At 43.7% G+C, this 21377-nt stretch overlaps 2 protein-coding genes across 3 annotated transcripts in view; both read right to left on the reverse strand.

The window, feature by feature from the left end:
• Positions 1–551: 551 nt before the first annotated feature.
• Positions 552–10211, reverse strand: MAGOHB (mago homolog B, exon junction complex subunit). 2 transcript variants are annotated; one of them, XM_004611312.3, is made up of 5 exons: positions 9987–10190; positions 6376–6434; positions 5433–5543; positions 2752–2834; positions 552–898 (listed from the first exon to the last, which is right to left on the reverse strand). In XM_004611312.3, exons 1-5 carry the CDS (start codon positions 10078–10080, stop codon positions 799–801), a joined length of 447 nt encoding a protein of 148 aa, XP_004611369.1. In that variant the 5' UTR covers positions 10081–10190; the 3' UTR covers positions 552–798. The 2 variants fall into 2 exon arrangements, with proteins under 2 accessions (XP_004611369.1, XP_054974215.1); XM_055118240.1 differs by lacking the exons at positions 552–898; positions 2752–2834 and adding an exon at positions 2868–3420 and having other exon boundaries at positions 9987–10211.
• Positions 10212–15227: 5016 nt separating this feature from the next.
• Positions 15228–21377, reverse strand: part of STYK1 (serine/threonine/tyrosine kinase 1) — a 42152-nt gene continuing 36002 nt past the window's right edge. Inside the window, exons 9-11 of the mRNA XM_055118238.1 lie at positions 21118–21158; positions 20338–20434; positions 15228–18352 (exon numbers count right to left, since the gene is read on the reverse strand). Coding sequence (XP_054974213.1) covers positions 18148–18352; positions 20338–20434; positions 21118–21158 — 343 coding nt within the window. The 3' untranslated portion in view covers positions 15228–18147. The remainder of the gene's footprint in view (positions 18353–20337; positions 20435–21117; positions 21159–21377) is intronic.

A 21377-nucleotide genomic window follows, 5' to 3' on the forward strand; every position in this document is an offset into this window, starting at 1 on the left:
AATTTTAAGTAATTTGTAAAGCTGAGAACTTATTTAGTTCACAGATACTACTGGATAAAAGAAATCAGTGCATACTTAATAAAAGTGGCATTTAACTACTCTTGTAATCTTTTAGGAAATCACAGCCCAAACTAAAAACGATTCAAATGTAAATGAACCGTCAAGGATTTGTGGTTAATGTAAAAGCAAAAAATTTAGAACCTTTCCATCTCAGCAGGCAGGGAAAAAAATAAGGAAAGATCTGGAACTGTCTTTAATGGATAGAAATCTGACTATATAATTCTAGCTGAAAGAAATCCTGTCATACGCTGCAGCTGCTAAAACAATTTTTAATACCTTTAAGTGAATCACAGAAAGGCTGGAGAGTGCAGCTAGCAGGACACTTGCCTTGCAACACCACGTATGGACCCTTTATTCCTGACACCACATATGGGCCCCCGAGCACCACCAGGAGTGAGCCCCAAGCATAGCCAGGTGTGGCTCCAAAACCAAGAACATTAATAAAATAAATGAATAACAAACTCGTTTCTTGAAAAATAAAACACTCACTATTCAGGAATTGATGTGATTTATTGGAATAAAATTTCAACAAAAGTTGACTTTTATTTACAGAATCCACTATATACGGGAACCATCAAACTCAACTGGACCCAAATGAAGGTTCCCCTCCGGTTCTTTAGTTGCAGTTTGCATACAAAAGAAGGCATTTGTTTCACTTTCACAAAAATCTCACTACTGTAAAAGACATGCCCTTACCCACCCCTAAGTTAAATACAAAAACTTCTAAAAACATAGAGTTTAGATAGGCTTGATCTTGAAATGTAATCCAATAAGACTAAAAACTAAACATTTCAGGTCCTGTACCAAATAGTAAAACACTCGAAGACCTTCAGGATCCCTGTAATTCAAAAAAGAAAAAGTTACTTGAAAAGTAAACATTAAAAAAACTGAAACAACATAATTTTTGCAAGCTATTCCTTATATAAACCTGAAATGATTAAAGGAACTAAAAAGAAAGGAAGAATTTTCTGTAGAGAACAAAATCTCAAACTTCTCCAGCACTCATGTCTTAGTTCAGGTTTTTAAAGAACAGAGTATTTGTTCTGTCATATGATGTTCTGATCGATTAACTATAATGATTATATTTTTTCCACAAATAAAATAATCCTGTGTTCTTCTTAACATTAGTTTTTCCATTACATCAAAAAAAAAAAAGTGCCAATACTCTGAACAATTCTGTTAACATTTGGATATTTTTTTGAATGACAAAAAAGACTTCAAGGTCCCTTTCTGTAAATAAAACTTTTCATGATTTGAGACTATTTCCCCAGAATAAATGTTTGGAAATGAAGTAACGTGGACCAAGAAGAATGAAAACTATTAACAGCTTTTGATCCATATTATCAAGTTGTTTCCCAGACAACAATGGACCATTTTACAACACATAGTGGAGTATGAAGCCACATCCTCACCAATTACTTTTCAGAAGCCCTTCTGAACATGGTCCTTTATAATCAACGAGCTATTTTGCATTCGTTCTTTCCCCCTTGCCTCTAATAAATATACGTAAGGCCCCTATTATATGGCGGGCACAAAGCTAACTTCAACCCTTCTGGCCAGGCGCTCAGGGAGACCAGTCAGACAGCCCAGGAACAAGAAAGGCATGACATTTTAGGGCAACAAGAGGAAGAGTACTATGAGACCATTTTGAAGGAAGCCAGTAAAAAGAAAATTCCTGGTGCCGGATAAATTTCCCAGATAAAGACAAAAGAATGTACTACAGACCCTTAAAACCTGGAAAGACATAGCACTGAGGTTTACATTTCAATGCTGGGTTTTCTCCATTTCTTTCAAGTATGAAACCCAAACATAACAACAATGTGGGTACTGGAGCAATCGTACAACAGGTAGGGGTTTGCCTTGCATGTAGCCGACCTGGATTGATTCCAGCATCCCATTGGGTCCCCCGAGCACTGCCAGGAGTTAATTCCTGAGTGCAGAGCCAGGAGTAACCCCTGAGCATCACTGGGTGTGACCCAAAAAGGAAAAGAAAAGAAAAAAGAACAATGTGATGTGGAGGATATGAGACTGGCCTATCCATATTTTTGCAAAAAACAAAAAAAGGTAATAAAACATGGATAATATTTAACATAACTGTCAGATTAAGAAAAAAAAATTTGGGGGGGTATTTGGTAAACTGCGCTATTTTTCTGAACAAATTTTCAGAGACTGAGAAGTCAGGGGCTGAGGGAGTCGCAGCACACGGGGCCCCGGCACTGCCCCAGGACATGGCCCTGAGCAGCCACAGACCGTGTCTGTCCCCAGCACTTCCCAAGCTACATCACACTGCCAGGTCCATCGGCAGGCCCGGCCTGGTGAGCCAATGTTGCCGGAGTGGCCCTAGGGTCCCCTGAACATCACTGGGATGCTTAAAAACACCCACCTAAAAACACTTAAAAACACCAGAAATAGTAGAGGAGGTAAGGTGCTTGCCTTGCACTCAGCCACCCTCGGTTAGAGACCCCGAGCACCACCAGAATGATCCCTGAGCACAGAGCCAGGGGCAAGCCCCAAGCACCACCAGGTGTGGTCCAGCCCATCTCCACCGCCCCCCCCAAAAAAAAATCCAGTTACATCTGCTTAATAAATCAACAGGATGACACCGAAATAATGATAATAAATTGACGGCGGTTCTGAGCCAAGTCCTTCCAACACAGTATGTCAATTAAGTTCAAATATTTCAACACTTACTTAGACTGGTTTACATCAATAAGAGATCCTATTTTTGATGTAGTAAAAGAAATGTGTTCATCTCCAATTACAATTTCAAGCTCCTAAAAAAAAAAAAAAGAGAGAGAAACGTCGTTATATAAAGGTCCATCCCACCAGACTTGCTTTCCAACTATCCCAGTATCAGCTCTAGGTTTTCCAGCAGTCACAGAGAAGGAAAATAGAAACATAATCTGTCAAGACACCAATACATTCAGAAAAGAAAACTTTCCGAGTGCGGAGTGGTCCCCATAACAAGTCTCACAATAGGGAAGTTACTGGTGCCTGCTCGAGCAAATCGAGGAACAACAGGATGACAGTGCTACAGTGACAGACAGAGTGGTCTCCGGCATCAGAACCAGCCAAGAGGTGCTCCCGAGCACTCTCATACGAGTACCGTGCAGCGCGTGACAGACGCAGGAGGGACACAGGAAAACCTTATAGGGTCAGGAAAAATGAAAGATATAACTTTGAAGCACATTGCTGTACAAACAACACAGATATAAGATGGATTTTAGGGGCTGGAGCAATAGCACAGCGGGTAGGGCGTTTGCCTTGCATGCGACTGACCCGGGTTCGATTCCCAGCATCCCATATGGTCCCCTGAGCACTGCCAGGGGTAATTCCTGAGTGCAGAGCCAGGAGTGACCGCTGTGCATTGCCAGGTGTGACCCAAAAAGCAAAAAAAAAAAAAAAAAAAAGATGGATTTTAACATAAGACAAGCACCTCTGCCATTTCTAAAAGGCTCTAGTGACAGCACCCCTTTATCACCTGCCGGTGTCAGTCCCTGAGGCCAGGGGAGTTTTACAGCCTGAATAATCCCTGTAGTACCTTCATCACAAAGCTTAAGACAGCCCTAACTTTACTAGAAGTAAAGTCCATGGGCCATAAAACATTAGGAAAAGTTTGTGGATCCTTACACCACTAACCCCTGGGGGCACTGCTATATAAATCCTGAGCGTGAAACGCCTACTTTCTTTTGACTTCACACAGCAAATAAGTAGAACTAGAAAAAGAAATACAGTATAACAAAGATACAGCATGTGGTTGGAGTGGCCCTGGGGTCCCCTGAACAGCACTGGGAAGTTGCCCTGTGTTCACTCTATCCTTATCTGCAATATAAAACCAATGACTAGAAGGTCGTGTTGTAAGGATTTTTCAATTTAGTTAACAGGAGTTAGAAATGTGATTATGTGATTTGGGGCATACAGAAAACAGAATTAACTGAGGCGCTCAGTCATGAAAATTTTGACTTAAAAATCCAATAGATAATTTTTGGTATGCCTAATCCTCCCCCATTTACTGGACACATAAACACATCACAGTGAGCAGATAAAAACCTGGACTCTGAGTCAGGGAAAAAAGAAGGTGTGTTACTATCGATTGCTTTTTAGTACTTAGTATATTTGCACATATGTATTAAATAAGATCCGGGGCCGGCGCAATAGCACAGCGGGTAGGGCGTTTGCCTTGCACGCGGCCGACCCGGGTTCGATCCCGGCATCCCATATGGTCCCCCAAGCACTGCCAGGAGTAATTCCTGAGTGCAAAGCCAGGAATAACCCCTGAGCATCGCTGGGTGTGACCCAAAAAGCAAAAAAATAAATAAACAAAAAATTAAAAAAAAAAATTAAAAATAAATAAATAAATAAATAAATAAGATCCCTTTTCAGAAGTGCTTATAATACGTAAAAAATACTGTTAACTATTACCTTTGCTTTCCGAAATAATGTTTCTTTAAATAGAAGAGTTAAGTTAACTACTACAGAGCGTCAGCATCTGTTAGATTTCTCCACATTTTCTTCTAGTCAAAGAAAGTGACACAAAGTACAATCCTCAGGAATACACAAAAGTGAAATTTAACGTTTCTTCCACCAGGGGTCATATCTCATTTCTCCGAGAGTTGAAGGACCCAATTCAGAACTCAACTGTCTCTCTAGAGTGAACTAGGCCTTCAGAGCTCTTCAGAAGCCCTTTGGGAAACACCGATTGTTCTGAAGGGAACATGAGAAGCAAAGGCGCTTGGCAGTCTGAGCAAAGAGACCAATCCACTCCTCTCTAGGGCATAAGACGCAAAAACGGATCTTCAGTTATAAACCTGAAGAGTAAATTGTACACAATCACTTAGCACCCTGAACTCTTGAACTTAATTAACACTTCCACTTACTCCTCACCAACAGTGATTAATAGACCACCAAAATTACTCATGAACAGTGTCAAAAACACACAAACTCTGGCTTGGCGTGAGGTACTCAAAAAGATATTTGGGGTTAGGCTCCAACCACTTCAGTACTGGAGTAACAGAGCGAGGCGGGGGGGGGGGGGGATAAAATTGATAGATTATTTAATCAGCGGGAATGGCATCCAAAGAACTCGGTAAGGGGAGCTGGAGCGATAGCACAGCGGGTAGGGCATTTGCCTGGCACGCGGCCGACCCGGGTTCGATTCCCAGCATCCCATATGGTCCCCGGAGCACCGCCAGGAGTAATTCCTGAGTGCAGAGCCAGGAGTAACCCCTGTGCATCGTCAGTTGTGACCCAAGCCCCCCCCCCCAAGAAAAAAAAAAGAAATCGGTAAGAAGGACCTATTCTAAATGAGACCCCTAACAACCGCATTACCAATTTTCCGTATTTTTGCATTTAAAGAATCAGTAAGTACAAACCTGCCGGCCAACCCTGTCAGGGGGAGGCCACAAGGCGTCATCTTCTTTTGTAATTTCACTGTCATCAATGATTCTCTTCAGTTCTTCCATTACACTCTTGTGTACGTAAGCCTGAAACGTTTTCATAATTTCACTTAAAGTTACAAATATAGTTTATGTAAAACTCATTAAAAAAATGCCCCTCTCTGGGGGCTGGAGCGATAGCACAGCGGGTAGGGCGTTTGCCTTGCACGTGGCCGACCGGGTTCAAATCTCAGCATCCCATAAGGTCCCCTGAGCACGGCCAGGGGTAATTCCTGAGTGCAGAGCCAGGAGTAACCCCTGTGCATCGCCAGGTGTGACCCAAGAAGAAAAAAAAAAAGCCCTCTCTGTCTTTCCCCCCACAGAGAACTGATTAAAAGGAAGTACAAACCCTGAATATTCAGACTAGCACAGAAAAATTTAATTCTGATTCCAAAAGCATAAAACTGGAATCACTGAACATTATTTTTCTGCCATCTCTTGCTTTTTCCTTCAAGATATAATTCTGTCTTTAAACTATTAATCCCCCTGGAAAAAGTTTTGATAACACAAGGCTCAAACATCTGAGTGGTTAATGGGACAAGGCAAAAATCTATGAGGTGACAAGTACACACCACAGTTACTATTCTGAACTTCTCATCCCTACTTTCAAGTCTTTCTTTTGAAATTCATAACATGTTTAAACCACGAAGTTTTAAGTAGTGACTAAAGGCTAAATTATAACATGAATTAAATTATTATGCTCAAATGTGAATCCACAACAATACATTCAGATTACATCTTTGGTTGTTAAACTACAATTATACCTAAAATTTAAATTAAAACCCTTTAGATCATAAGTTGGCTTCTTTACAAAATAATTGCTTTAGATGTACCTTTGTACATCTAATAATATGAAATATTAAACATTTTAAAAACTTACCTCTTTTCTGATCATGACATCATTTTTATAATTGCTGTTGTTGGCATATCTAAGTTTTCCTGTGGGAAATGGAAAAAAACTGATCTATAACAGAAAGAATGCTTTTTAAAAATAAAGAAATAACATCATAAGCAATCACGATATGTTTTTACTGATATTTCCTCTTCTTCCTACTATAAGATCAATGCTAGACAATGAGATTCAAATATCTGCTACGTTGGCTAAAGTTGAAGTTAATAAATTTTTTAAAAATATTATATGCCTTCTGGGGGCTGGCGCAATAGCACAGTGGATAGGGTGTTTGACTTGCACGAAGCCGACCCGGGTTCAATTCCCAGCATCCCATATGGTCCCCTGAGCACCGCCAGGAGTAATTCTTGAGTGCAAACCCAGGAGTAACCCCTGCACATCACCGGATGTGACTCAAAAAGCCAAAAAATATATATATTATATGCCTTCTGGGGCTGGAGCAATAGTATGGTGTAGGAGAACATGGGGTTTGTCCTTTTAGCCTTGCCGCAGGGAACTTAGTTTACCTTAGAGCAATATCCTTTCTGTATGGACACAGGAAGAAAGTTAATATTATGCTTGTAACTTTGGAGTTGATTAACTCCAATAATATTTACTCCTGGGCATCTGCTTCCTCAACTCAGTTGCCCTTAGTTCCCAACACCCCAAAAGCAGGTCCCGACGAGGGACAGAATGGACCCAGGGCAAGCTATGAGCTACCCTGGCATCGAAATGGGCCAGGCCAAAGCGCCACAATACTCAACACAATAAGTTGAGAGCCTGGTCATGGACAAATGCTGTCATGATCCAAAGGTAACGACGAGACTTAGGACCCTGCTGGGGTTAGGAAGACTAACCTGGCCTGAGGACTGTGGTCTGGAGATGTCCTCAGGAAAAACCAAACTTTATATCTCTTACTATACCCATACAGAATAACATTGCTAGAAATATTAGAAGTAGATTTACTATAACTATTTAAGTAGATTACTAGCTCACACCCTGACACACCCTGGTTTGGAATCACACCCTTGAGTGGATCTCCTTGGATGAGATTTCCTTAGATGAGATTTTGTTAATCTCCTCAAGAAATGGTCTTGCCCTTCTTTGTTGATTTGTTGATGTTAAACCCACCTTTGTGCTACCGCCCTATGTAATTTGCTACATAAACTGAGACTGTGGGGCACAGAGGGGAAACAGAAAGAGAAGCTAGAGAGACAGAGAGACAGAGACAGAGAGACAGACACAGAGAGGCAGACACAGAGAGACAGAGACACAGACGAAGAGAGGACAGTGGCACATACATAAGCAGAGCACAAGGTGAAAGAAGTGAGATCGAGAGGGGCAGAAAGGGGGATAGAGGAAGATCCAGAGAGAGATTGAGAACCGGGAGAGAAGCAGAGAGAGAACAAAATAAACTGATCGAGCAACCAGTTTGGCCTTCTTCCTTCCTTCGCCTGCCTCATCATCGCCATCAACGCTGGGCCCTTTTCTTTTTTGTGTTTTTACACATATGGCAGGTAGGGCATTTGCCGTGCATGCGGTAGACCCGGGTTCAACTCCCAGCATCCCATATGGTCCTCTGAGCACTGCCAAGAGTGGTTCGTGAGTGCAGAGCCAGGAGTCAGCCCTGAGCATCGCCGGGTGTGACCCAAAAAGCAAATAAATAAATAAATAAGTTATATACCTTCAATATAATTCACTATATATAAGAAAGTTCCTTTTAAGGCTGTTTCCTTACGCAACGTCGAGAACTAAACAAGGAATCTGAAAAAGGAATTAGTACTTATTTTGTGGTTTATTATGTCTGTGCTAGTTCTAAGTGTACCCAGAATACTGACCTAAGATGTAGGTTTTTATTCTCTCACCTAGTCAGTTAAGAGAGCTCACAAAACGTGCGCTGGTACGAGAGCAGAGCTGCTAAGGCAAACTGCCTCGCCCACAGCGGACACCCCTAAGCACAGGGGCAGGAGTCGGCTGAGTCCCACCAGGTGTGGTGCAAACCACGCCCCTCCCCACCAGCACCCCACTCAGAGTTAATCTGCCCAAGGTCACACAAGATGCAAGTCTAGACTATCAAAGTCTACTTTCTTCTAAGACTCACATTTCCCGCTAATGTTCTCTTTTGACTATTTCCCTCCACATGAAAGTTTATATATCTAATATGGCCACACGAACATTGTAGAATTGTAACTAGGAAGCAGAGCAATGACCCACTGGTCCTGGAGGAGCTGTCGGCTGACTTAAATTTAATCCTCCATTAATCAGTCGGGATGGGTGATGTGTGCTGAAAGTAGATAATGGACCAAACATGATGACCTCTCAGTGTCTGTGTCACAAGCCATAATGCCCCAAAGTAGAGCGAGAGTATGGGGAATATTGTCTGCCATGGAGGCAGTGGGAGGGTGGGAAAGGGGGGAGTATACCCGGGATATTGGTGGTAAGGAATGTGCACTGATGGAGGGATGGGTGTTTGATCATTGTGAGATTGTAACCCAAACATGAAAGCTTGTAACTATCTCATGGTGATTCAATAAAATTTTAAAAAAATAATTAAAAAATTTAATCCTCCATTGAGTTCGCATCCTTGATGCGAACTTCTCAGACTTCTGAGTCTGTTTCCAGTGGGTGATTTCCTAGGTGATGACGGCCAATTTACCTGGAAAGCTCTTTACAGGCAACGGCACCAAACACCAGTGTCTCCTAAGGATCAAATGGAAAAGTAGAGTAAATCTGATCCCTTAACCACATTTAGGAGACTATGAGGGGACCGGCTTGATAGCTGCAGAGCGGCAATCAACCCTGTGTGAGAAACTCTTCCTCGTTTCTAAAACGTGACCTTCCCTGCCTTTGTTATTTCCCATTCTTCGCTCAGAGCCTGTCTGAAGCCGGTACAGCGCATTGGATGTTTCCGTGTCTCCTCCATCACTTACCAAGACAGAACCACTGGCAGCTCCCTAACGCGGTCTCCGTATCGGCACTCAACCGCTGCCCGAGCAAATGATGCGCACAAGAAAGCGGAAAGTCTATGCAACCGGACGGGAGGCTACTTCTTCTGGCAAAAAAATTAATCTGCTGCACAGGACCTGGGCCCGGGGAAGTTTCCCCTCACCCCTCCTCACGCTGCGCTCTGCAACCTCTCACTCCTTGGCTCCCTCGGCAGGGAAGAAAGCAGCTCCCCTCCGTGCAAGGCTTGGCACCTTCCCAGGGATGCTCTGCCCGGACTCCCGCGTGCAGAACCAACCACTCCCCTCGCTATGAGCATCAACGAGCACCCAAAGACCCGGAAGCGCCGGGGCCCATCACCCTCTGTTCTGCACGCCGGGGGCCTTCCCCGCAGAAAGGGGGTCGCTGCCTGGGGTCGCTTTCTGCCTTTTGAAAGCTCCCGAAGCAGCCGCGGGACTCGCGCGTGTGTCTGCAACATTTCGAGTATTCGCCTCAATACCCGAGATGCGCCCGGAGGGTCCCGCCCACTCCCCGGGATCCCGCCCCCCGTGGGTACCAGCTGCTCCGCGGCCGGCCCGAGGACACGCACCCGATCCCCCGTCCCGGCCCCCACGCCCCTGAGTCCCCGCGCGCGCACCCCGGGGCCCCGCCCCGCTCACCGTCCGGCCGAAACTCGAACTCCAAGAACTCGTGCCCGAACTTGCCCTTGTGCCCCACGTAGTAGCGCAGGTAGAAGTCACTGGCCATCGCCATGGTGGCCCCCGGGAAAGCCCGCCCAAGGCCCGGCCAACGTGCGCGCGGCGCGGGGCAGTGACGTCACGGCGCGGGAGAAACGCGTCAGCGCAGGTGTTTGGGTTCCCCCCACCCCCCCGCGCCTCCGAGGGCCCCGCGGGAGCCGGAAGCGGAAGTCCCGGGAGCTGGGGGCGGGCCGCGGCCGCCGAGGCGGTGTGAGCGCGCTCTCGGGGCGATCTGGAGCGCGGATGTGCAGGATGAAGCGCGTTTGCTTCACGCCACAAGGCACGGAAGTGCGAAATGACGATCGCTTAGGGGTTCAGAACGAAGGCTGGCCAGCAGCTTTGTCTTCGGGGGCTTGTAAATCTCGCGAGATTCCCGTGAGGTGGGTGTGGCCTCTACATACACACACCCACCTCCACACACCCACCTCCGCCCTCCCATACACCTACATCCACGCACAACCACACCCATCCCTTCCCACCCACTCCACAGACACACACCCACCCACACACACCCACATCCGCCCTCCTACACACCCACACACAACCACACCCATCCCCCACCCCTACACACACACACACACACACACACACGTTGCTCACCAACCAGATGACATTAGACTGGGGAGAGTAAGCGAGTGCTCCAGAGTGGGAGGATGTGGGAGGCTATGGAAAGACAAGGTGAGTTTTTTACCAAGATAGTAATATGAGATGATCCTTCACTTTCAGTGGATTTAGTAGAAAGAAAGCCAATCTGAAGACCTGGGGTTCATTCCCAGCAACTTCTTTTTAATCGCATCACTCTAACCTGGTCTGTTCGTCAAGCATATGGGGTGTACTAAATAAGCTTTATCATCGCACTGGATTGCTGAGATCAAATGAGATAATGCATGTTAAATTTTTTAATGTATAAAGTATTATAAGGCTGGAGCAATAGCACAGCAGGTAGGGCATTTGCCTTGCACGTGGCCGACCCAGATTTGATTCCCAGCATCTCATATGGTCCCCTGAGCACCGCCAGTGGTAATTCCTGAGTGCAGAGCCAGGAGCAACCCTTGTGCATTGCTAGGTGTGACCCAAAAAGCAAAACAAACCAAAAAAAGCATTATATAGTGAGTTTTTATAAGCACTTTCCATATGTCTGATATAATGAAACTGTGGCAATAAAAGCCCTTTGCTCTTAGGTCAAGTTTGCAAAGAAAGCAATGGTAGATAAATATTAACTCGGGCAGAGATGGAGGAGGCACGAGGGAGGGAGGGGGGAACAATTACTCTGTGTTTCCTTTCGTGCTGGTAGAACATGTAGAAGATACAAGTCACTTTATGGGGCAACGGAAGTTGGCAGAAGGAAGCTGATGAAAAACTGTGAGGGAAGGCTTATGACACTGCGTTGGACCTTGTATGCCCTTTGCATTGGACCTTGTACGTCAGTATATGTTGTAGCAATGGAAAAGCAGTTAAGGCAGAAAATGCCTGAGCAAAGGCAGTTTAGTGGAACAATACATATCTGATAGCAGAGCGGGTAGGGCATTTGCCTTGCACGCGGCAGACTCGGGTTCGATTCCCAGCATCCCATATGGTCCCCGAGCGCCGTCAGAGATAATTCCTGAGTGCAGAGCCAGGAGTGAGCCCCGTGCATCGCCGGGTGTGACCCAACAAGAAAAAGAAACACGGTGATTAGAAAAATCAAGTCATGGTGACTTTATATTAGCAACTGTATAACTTAGAAATTTGTGTTAATATTTGTTTAACCTCAGTCCCTATTATAGACAGCCATATGAGCATTACATAAGAAACAGGAAGCTCCATTTCTTACCACCAGCTAAGGAACCATTCCTGTTTGCTAGGATGAGAAGTTTCCCACGATGTGGGACTTTTAGTTTTGATCCTAGAAAGTCCCCAACCGACTGGAATGAGTTGGACAAGACAAGAATAACCTACAAAAATATAACCCCATTATACCATAATATCTCTAAAAATATAGGCACTAGAGTATTTGTTTGTTGTAAGGATCTCCCATTTAATGTCTTTGCATCCTTAAATGTCTCATTTCTTTCAGATTTGGGGCACACGTGCCAATATTCATCCTCTTGCCTATGTAAAAAGACATAGTAGTAACAGGACTGTGACTGTATAGTTCATGGAATGCAGTGTTCAGATCTTTATCTGTGGGCCTGTTGACTGTCTTAATCTCCTAAAGAGTTCTAAGCTGAAGATTGGTCCTCTTAGGGGCAGGAGCAATAGTATAGCAGGGAGAGTGGGTGTTTGCCTTGAACATGGATGGCTAGGCCAATTCAATCTGTGTCATCCCATATGGTTTCCCTGAGCACTGGCAGGAGTGATTCCTGAGTGCAGAGCCAGGAGTAACCCCTGAGCATCCCTGGGTGTGACCCCCACCCCAAAATTAGTCCTCTCTTAGCCTGTTTTTCATATGAGATATCAAAATATTTTTATTTAATCCTTCATGTATTTTGCACCCCTGAAATGTCAAATTGGGCATGTATACCTTTTGCACCCAAGTGATAAAACATTTGTGCCTTGTAGTCTCCTAGCCAATTGGTGTGGAAATGCTCTGAATGCCTACGGGGCACCGTAAGTGTTGCCGGTACAACAGAAGAACGGACTTTTGTTTTAATGAACAAATAATGTTTTATGTTGAATAGAGATGTTAAATTGAATGGAGAGGTTATGTTAAAAAAGAACCCTCTTTACTTGGCTGGAAATAATGTAAATATTATGAGAACACTAAAAATGCCCCTCTCCATTATTGTAGGTTTCAGATTAGGGCACATTTACTGGTATCACCACAATTTATTTATTAAGATAAACCTTTCAGCAGTTTAAGTGAAGCCAAATAAAAAACTCTTTCTACTTTTGCTAATGGACTGGAGCGATAGCGCAGCAGGTAGGGTGTTTGCCTTGCATGAGGTCAACCCAGGTTCCATTCCTCCGCCCCTCTCAGAGAGCCCGGCAAGCTACCCAGAGTATCTCGCCCACATGGCAGAGCCTGGCAATCTCCCCATGGGCGTATTGGATATGCCAAAAACAGTAACAACAAGTCTCACAATGGAGCCTGCTGGAGCAAATTGATGAGCAACAGGATGTCAGTGATACATTGATACTTTTGCTAATGTAAAATACCTGCCTTTGTGAGACAGAAAAGAAACAACCATTTTATTCCAAACTACAGCTGAAATTATGACTTAAAAGTTTTACTCAAATACACAATATGCATTTAGTGGGAAATAAGTTTTGACAACTTTTGTAAAGCTTATTGCTTTCATCTTTTTGTTTATGAATTAAGCTAATGGGTTGTGGTCAGACATGAGGTTTCTTATAGTTGTGAGAAGTTTTGGAATGTTCTGTTATTTTTTCTCACATTTTTAATTCTTTCTTCTTTTGATCTCTCGTGCCTTTCCTGATTTCACACCTCTTTCTGCCTTATGCTTTTCTATTTTAAAATTATCAAATATTCCTACTTCCTACCTAGAGTATATTTTCAAAAAGATATTCATAACTTCTGTGATGAATACTAGAGAAAATATTTTTTGTTTTATCTTTAAAGTAGTTTTTGAATAATTTTGAGTTTTATACTTACCTAATAAAAACTCAGGAGCAATTCATGGCATTACATGGGTCAGACTAATGAATCAAAACTGTTACATATATTTACATATATATTATAAAACATAAAAGGTAATTTACTTATAATTTATTTCATTCATCCACTGTTTTCTTCTGTAGACTTCTCTGTGGAATCTTAGCTATGTATATGTTTTGTTTTGTTTTTCCTCCTTTTTTATTGAATCATTGTGAGATACAGTTTCAGAGTTAGTCATGATTGAAACTGTGTATCCAACACCCATCACTTCACCAGTGTGCATTTCCCACCACTATTTTCTTCCATCCACTCTGTGCAATTTTAGTTCTCTATATATTTTTTAATAAAAATCACCAATCTACAGAAACACCAAAATGTTCATACATTTGTTCCTCAGATATATTCTTTTAGCAGGTATATTCCTTGAGCACACATTCACGTAAGGGGCTATGGCTAGATTATTATATATTATGATATGTTTCATACCATGTTCAAACTGGTCATCTTACCAACACATAAACATAGTCAGCTAGACTATGCAAAATAAGCTATCTCCCCACTCTTACACGAGTGGGGAGATTTACACATATTTACTTAAGTGAGTTATGGTAAGGCAAGAATTTACATATATTTACACATATTTACTTAAGTGAGTTATGGTAAGGCAAGAAAACAAATAAAAACCATTACAGCAGAGTAAGAATAGGATTATATTGCTTGCATTTCACTTTATAAACTGGTCATCTTACCAAATAGTGAGAAATTAGTGAGAAATTTTAGTATTCCATTCATCATCATCGTCATCATCATCATCATCTCATTGATCATCAGTTTTCTTGAGCGGTCTCAGTAACGTCTCCATTCATCCTAGCCCTGAGATTTTAAAAGCCTCTCATTACTCGTCCTCCCCAATGGTGCTGCATTGGAGGCTCTTTCAGGGTCAGGGGAATGAGACCCTTCATTGTTACTGATTTTGGCATATGGATACGCCACGCGGAGTTTGCCAGGCTCTCCCATGCAGGCAGGAAACTCTCAGTAGCTTGACAGGTTGTCCAAGAGGGATAAGTAGGCTTAAGATGTCGCAAGGCCGCTTCCAGGAGCTTGGTTTTATAGTCTCTGGATGTTGGCCTTACAACAAGTAGATGTACAATATCCCCATCTCAGAAGTCCCTCCCAATGAAAAGCAAAATCATCCATCCTGGCCTTTTGGGGGGGCAGGGGAAGCACACCTCCCGAAATAGCTGGCCAATCAGGCTGTTGTATTCACTGCCTGAATATAGGGCCCTGGCATTGCCATCTTGCTTGGACCCAGCAGTGCGTGATCTCCAGCCTTTAAACCATTTCTTTGGCCCCCATCCTGGTATTTTCAGTTACTGCCCTTCCCTCCCTTTTGATACTAAAATTTAGTATTCCACTCTAAATCTACTCAAACCCCACTGGTGCTCTGTGTCAGCATTATTTGAGAACCTTAGTTCATAATATTCTCAAACTGCACTGGCAAGTTTCAGGAAGACACTATGCAGGTAAATTTGCTTGGTTTTTGAAGCAAAAACCAAGCAAATTCCAACTACATTGGAATCTTTTGTTTAACAAAAGCACAGATTGGAAAAATATAATTGCAGAAGAGATCAAAGCAATAAATCAAGACCTAACTTGGATTAAGCTCAATGAAATAGTAAATTTGTTCTCATTTCTATTTGTTAGTTTTGAAATACCTGATTTCCTTGATAGATTAGAAACTAGAAATATTTGGAAAAAGCTTGGCAACATCCAGGAAAGACCTAGTTCCCTAATCAAGGACTGCACCATTTTCTTTATCCAGAAAAACAAATAAAATGATGGATAAAAAAAAAATGTTGTGATTGTGTTGGGGGCTGGAGCGATAGCACAGCGCTTGGGCGTTCGCCTTTCACGCGGCCAACCTGAGTTCGATTCCTCCGCCCCTCTCGGAGAGCCCGTCAAGCTACCGAGAGTATGGATGGAGCCCGCACAGCAGAGCCTGTCAAGCTACCCATGCGTATTGGATATGCCAAAAACAGTAACAATAAGTCTCTCAATGAGAGACGTTACTGGTGCCCGCTCGAACATATGGATGAGCAACGAGATGATAGTGATTGTCTTATGTATGGTATAGATGTTACTACCGTCACAATCAAAAGATCGTTCTCACATGAGGAATCCAAAGAATCATAGTAAAGAAACAGAACCTGAGCAATAATACAGTGGGTAGGGCATTTGCCTTGCATGCGGCTGATTTGGGTTCAATCCCCAGGGTCCCCCAAGCACTGCCAGGAGTAATCCCTGAGTGGAGAGCCAAGAGTTACCTCTGAGCACCACCAGGTGTCACCCCAAAAGTAAAAAAATAATAATAATAATAAGCAGCCATAGTAAAGGAACAACAAAAGGCCAAAGACATCACAACTGGAATTTCATCTACAGAACTGAGCTCATTTGGGTGGGTGGGGTAGTGGAAGGGTCCTGGGGACAGAGGAGGGAGAGAGCTGGGACGCTGGTGCTGGGTGTGGTCTTGGGATGATGTCCAAAAGTTCCATTTGCAGCATAAATCACAGTAACCAATGAAAACTGGAACCAATAAATAACTGCCTACTGCTTCCCCTCCTACCAAAGTAAACACGAAGGTACAGACTGAAAAAGCCAGCTCCCTCTCCCCTCAGTTCCTCCCCTGCATGCTTGCAGTTCCTCAAGCTGCTCTCTTTTGTCTCCAAAGTTTCCTTTATAAAGTCTCCTGGAAGGCTCATATTTTGTAAAATTTGAATCCATCCCTATGGTTTTCACTTAAAAGCCTCCTCCCCTTTCCCAAGCTCCCCTTCTCCCCCGTAGAGATCCTCCTCTGATTCTTCTGATACTCTCTTCTGCCACCTTATAGACTTTTCTCCATAGCATTTGAAATAATTTGCATTTAATAAATTCCTTCCGTATACAAAGTTCCTTATTTTCTAGACCATAGGCCAAAGCTGTGGGTGGTTTTGGTTTTGAACTAATGCCTAACAGAATATCTGACATATCAAGCCTGAACCCTCCCATTTTTCCTAATGTTTGAATAAATAAATGTTTTGTAACGTTTTGTGCCAGCCCGCATTCCCTCCCTTCTCCACACGCCACTGAGACCCAGTTTAGCTCTGGTTAGTCACTGCGGTTCTCCCACGGGGGCCTGAGTCACTCGGTGGCTGACTCATGACTCCGTCAGGATGGGGTTCTGGATGGAGTTTGGAGTTTGCATTTGCCAATCCTCTCCTGTCACTGAGGGCTCAGACTAGCACTGCCTAAAATCCTAGACCACCATGCTCCGCCACATCCTCATCAATATTTTCGATATTTGGGAAATGAAGAGGAGTTACTAGTATCAGCCCCCACAAAAATGCTGCCTCCCCCAGGTGCTAATCACTGTCCCATAGCATCATCTTTAGGGCAGACTAGCTCCGTGGTGTCTGCCATGTCCAGCTCCCTTCAGGGCCCAGATTTTAAATGAGACACAGGAAACATTCTAGGCTGGGGAGGGGGGAAAACAATTGTTTATTGAGCACCTATTGAGCTGCATTTGTCAGGTAGTGTACCAGGACTTCCTCTCATTCAACCCGCACTACAGCCCAGGAGATGGGAGTCACCCCATTTTACCCAGGAGAAACCCTTTTTCTGACCACGTAGATTGCCACCAGAATTTTTCTACTGACATTAACTTGCATTTTTTTTCACTTACGTCCTCCCTAATGCTGACAGCTGTATATACCAGAAAGTCCTGCTTCCACTCAATAAATATTTATTTCATGGGATATTTCAGAGTACATCAATGGATGACAAAGAAGTGGAACAACCCATCCATTCCAGCTGAGAATACATCCTCCTCGCCCCCTTGTTAAGCACTCTTGATCATTTGTCCTATTTTCTACTTGCTCAGCGTACATATTCATCAACCTCACTGACTACAGGCTCGGTCTCCTACTCTTACAAGGATCAGGGAACTTACCTGATGAATAAATAATACGTGCTGCACGCTCCTAATCATGACCTGACCCCTGCAACTTCTAGATAAGAGTAGTGCCAACAGGGTTGACACAGCTCAGAATCCGATAAAAGGAAACCATATTTCTCTTGCTGAGTTTTCCCTCCTACCTCTCCTCCAGCTCTGTGTGAAGGGGCCAGGGCTAAAGAACTTCACCTTCCCTCCACCATCTCATTGCATGATGGACCTTGTCCCCAACAAACAGAGCGTTTCTTTGTCTTTCTCGCCAGCTCTTTTCCTGCCTTCCTTTTTCCCTCCACGAGTTGAAATTTCTCTAGATCTTGGACAGCAGATCGTAGCAGGACTCCCAGTATTGGGCATCCAGTGTTTTCTAAGGGAACCTGGGAAAGGTCAGGCTCCCTGTTCCACTTCTCTCTGTGCCACGGGAAAGTCTAGTCTCTGTTCCTGGAAGAATTGATTCCAAGAGTGTCCGGCCCCCCGTGAGTGTTGGTCCTTCCTACTGCTCAGAGGACGCTGTAGGTGTAGGAGAGGTTCTCCGTGCGGATGCCCGCCACATCTGCATACAGCTCGGGCACCACCAACTCTGGCACCTGGAGCACAGCCTTGTCATCTGCATTTCGGGCCACGGCTTCTAGGCGCGTGCGGAGCTCTCTAGGAAAGGGTCGGCTGCCCTCACTCCAGCGCCAGCAGGACTTCATGAGACCATACCTGAAAGGGAAACGGAGAAACGGATTTCCTAGATGCGACAAATGGATGTGGAAGGTGTCTTCTTTTCTCCTCATCTCCGTCTCTACTTATTCCCAGAGAAGAATATTCCTTCTCCTCTTTTTAACACTCAGTCTTAATATTATCTTCTTTGTGAGAGAATAGTCTCAAGACAAGAATATGAATATTCTTATCATCAGAATGACGATCAGCACTACCAGTTTTTTTTCCACTCGATTGCCAAACAACCTTTCAGAAGTTAAATGTTCTCTCTTTGGCTGTTACCAAGTTGGAGCTAGTTAAGACCATTACGAAATTACTAATTCAAACCATTGATATAACTTATTTATCAGTATGCCTGCATAAACAAATTGCATTTAGAATCTGATGATATAGGGGGCTGGAGTGATAGCACAGCGGGTAGGGCGTTTGCCTTGCACGAGGCCGACCCGGGTTCAAATCTCAGCATCCCATATGGTCCCCTGAGCACCGCCAGGGGTGATTCCTGAGTGCATGAGCCAGGAGTGACCCCTGTGCATTGCTGGGTGTGATCCAAAAAGCAAAAAAAATAATAATAATGATCTGATTATATAAAGAATAGAAAAAGAAATTAAAAGAAAGAATCTTCTTAATCAAGTAACTTTATGGTAGAGAAACCCAGGTGCTGGAAAGTTACCCTTTTAGTGCTGAGTTTATCAAACAGTAGTGCCTTAGGTGGGCACAGGGGGCAGGACTCCACATCCTGCAGTGCTCAGGGTTTACTCCTGGTTCTGTGCACAAGAATTATTTCTGGCAGGCTTGGGGGACCATAGGGAAGCTGGGCATCAAACCCAGATCGGCTGCATAGAGGTAAACTCCCTATTCGCTGTACTATTTCTCTGGCTCCAATTAGTTGTGATTTTTTTTTTTTTTTTGCTTTTTGGGTCACACTCGGTGAATGCAAAGGGATCACTCCTGGCTCTGCACTCAGGAACTACCCCTGGCAGTGCTCAGGGGACCATATGGGATGTTGGGAATCGAACCTGGGTCGGCCGCATGCAAGGCAAACACCCTACCCGCTGTGCTATTGCTCCAGCCCCCACCAATTAGTTGTGATTTTAACCAATGCATGTAGTAATATATTTCTTCTACATTTTCATAAATAATCTGACCTATTCTTGTGCTCCGTAACTATTCCTTTGGATATTTTTTTTTTTTTTTTTTTTTTTTTTTTTTTTTTTTTTGCTTTTTGGGTCACACCCAGCAATGCACAGGGGTTACTCCTGGTTCTACACTCAGGAATTACCCCTGGCGGTGCTCAGGGGACCATATGGGATGCTGGGATTCGAACCTGGGTCAGCCTGGGTCGGCCGCGTGCAAGGCAAGCGCCCTACCCGCTATGCTATTGCTCCAGCCCCTCCTTTGGATATTTTATTCCTTCTCACACTCTTTACATAACTTTTAAGTTTTCTGTTCTGCCCCTACATTTGTTCACCAGCTGTCTCCTTCTGCTAATAGTATTGGTACTATTTCAATCCTGCTTTCTTCTTATCCCCTTCTTGTGTTTGATTTTTTATAAGCTCAGAGGTAGGAAAGAAATGTTTTTTTAAAGTTAAATAAAAGCCAGCATGGATAGCACTAGAGTAATGGGTTTTCTGGCTGCTATCCGGGACCAGGTGCTAACAGAAGACTGACATTTAGACAAATAAAGCTCTACTCTATTTGCATTGGACTGGGTCTGCTTCTTCCCTATTTCAGCGCTTCTGGAGGAACTGAACTCTATCAAACTTAGACTCCTGGTACAATTCTCAGTGGTTGTCTTGACGATGTGTGTATGGAAATATACATACCAATTTGTAGATTTTAAAAAGCAGGTGTGTTTTACTGCCTATGATTGGCACAAGTGTGTCTATGAGCACATGAAAGGAGAACACTTCAAAGGAACAGGGTTGACAAGGAGCCAGAAGGGTTTGGAGTGGGAGAAGAGGAGCTTTTTAGTAGCCACTTACATGGTATTTGTGCAGCTACTGGGTCGCTTCATGATTTTCCGTCTTTGAAGATGCTGTAGGATGCCGTCAGGGGGAACTTCGGGGTACGGTGGTGCTCCTGTTGGTACAGGGGAAATGAGAGTAGCAAGAGAAATTTAGTTTCCTCTAGGATGCTACCTATAACTAACACTACTCTCCATCCACATGGGCTAAGCGCCTGCAAAAGAAATAAATAAAATAGACTAGACACAATAAAAGCTACTCTCTGATGATGGAGTAAGAATAGACTTTAGAGAATGGGCAGGGAGGGAGAACATATTTTGGTAGGAGAAAAAATACAAACCCACCAATCACTTGGAAGAATGTTGAGTCTAATGATATAGAAACCAAGTCAGAGAAGAAACAGGACCTGTTCTTCTCTCCCCGTTGCTGGGGATGTGTTGAAGCTCCTCAGTCAAATGGATCCATGAGTCCCAAGGCAACATTTTTATGGTTATACAAGATACCCTTGGAATGATTTTTTTGTATTTTAAAAATATCCCTGGGTATTGGAAGAAGGTTGAGGGGATAAAAGCATCAAAGAAAAGGTGAAAGAAAGAGACAGGAAGGCAGGGAGGAAGAGAGGAAGGGAAGGAGGAAGCAAGTTTGGGGAGAAATCACTGCTGTTCCACAAGATTCTCTCATACTCCACGTCAGCTGGTGCTACCATCAGAGATTTACAGAAAGCCTCTTCTCAAAGCATCCCCCACATAAACAGGCTTCCATATTTGCATAGGGGTATACTCTGGAGATTTTTCTCACCTAGAGTCACCATCTCATAGAGTAGGATCCCAAAGGACCAGCTGTAAAAGAAACAAAGCCATTTACTTAATTTCTACCTCTGCCTTCCCTCCAGAAACCTCACTTAATTATCAGAGGCCTTTAATAAGAATCCCCTTAAGAAGGCAATGAAGAATAAAGGATGCCTGATAAAATAAATAAATAGTACCTGAGAGTATTTCTGGCCAATGATCATTTCAGAATTGAATTTCGTTGAGCCCTGGATTTATGTCGTTTATATT

The sequence above is a fragment of the Sorex araneus genome, chromosome 10 (genome assembly GCF_027595985.1).
Source record: "Sorex araneus isolate mSorAra2 chromosome 10, mSorAra2.pri, whole genome shotgun sequence".
NCBI lineage: Eukaryota > Metazoa > Chordata > Mammalia > Eulipotyphla > Soricidae > Sorex > Sorex araneus.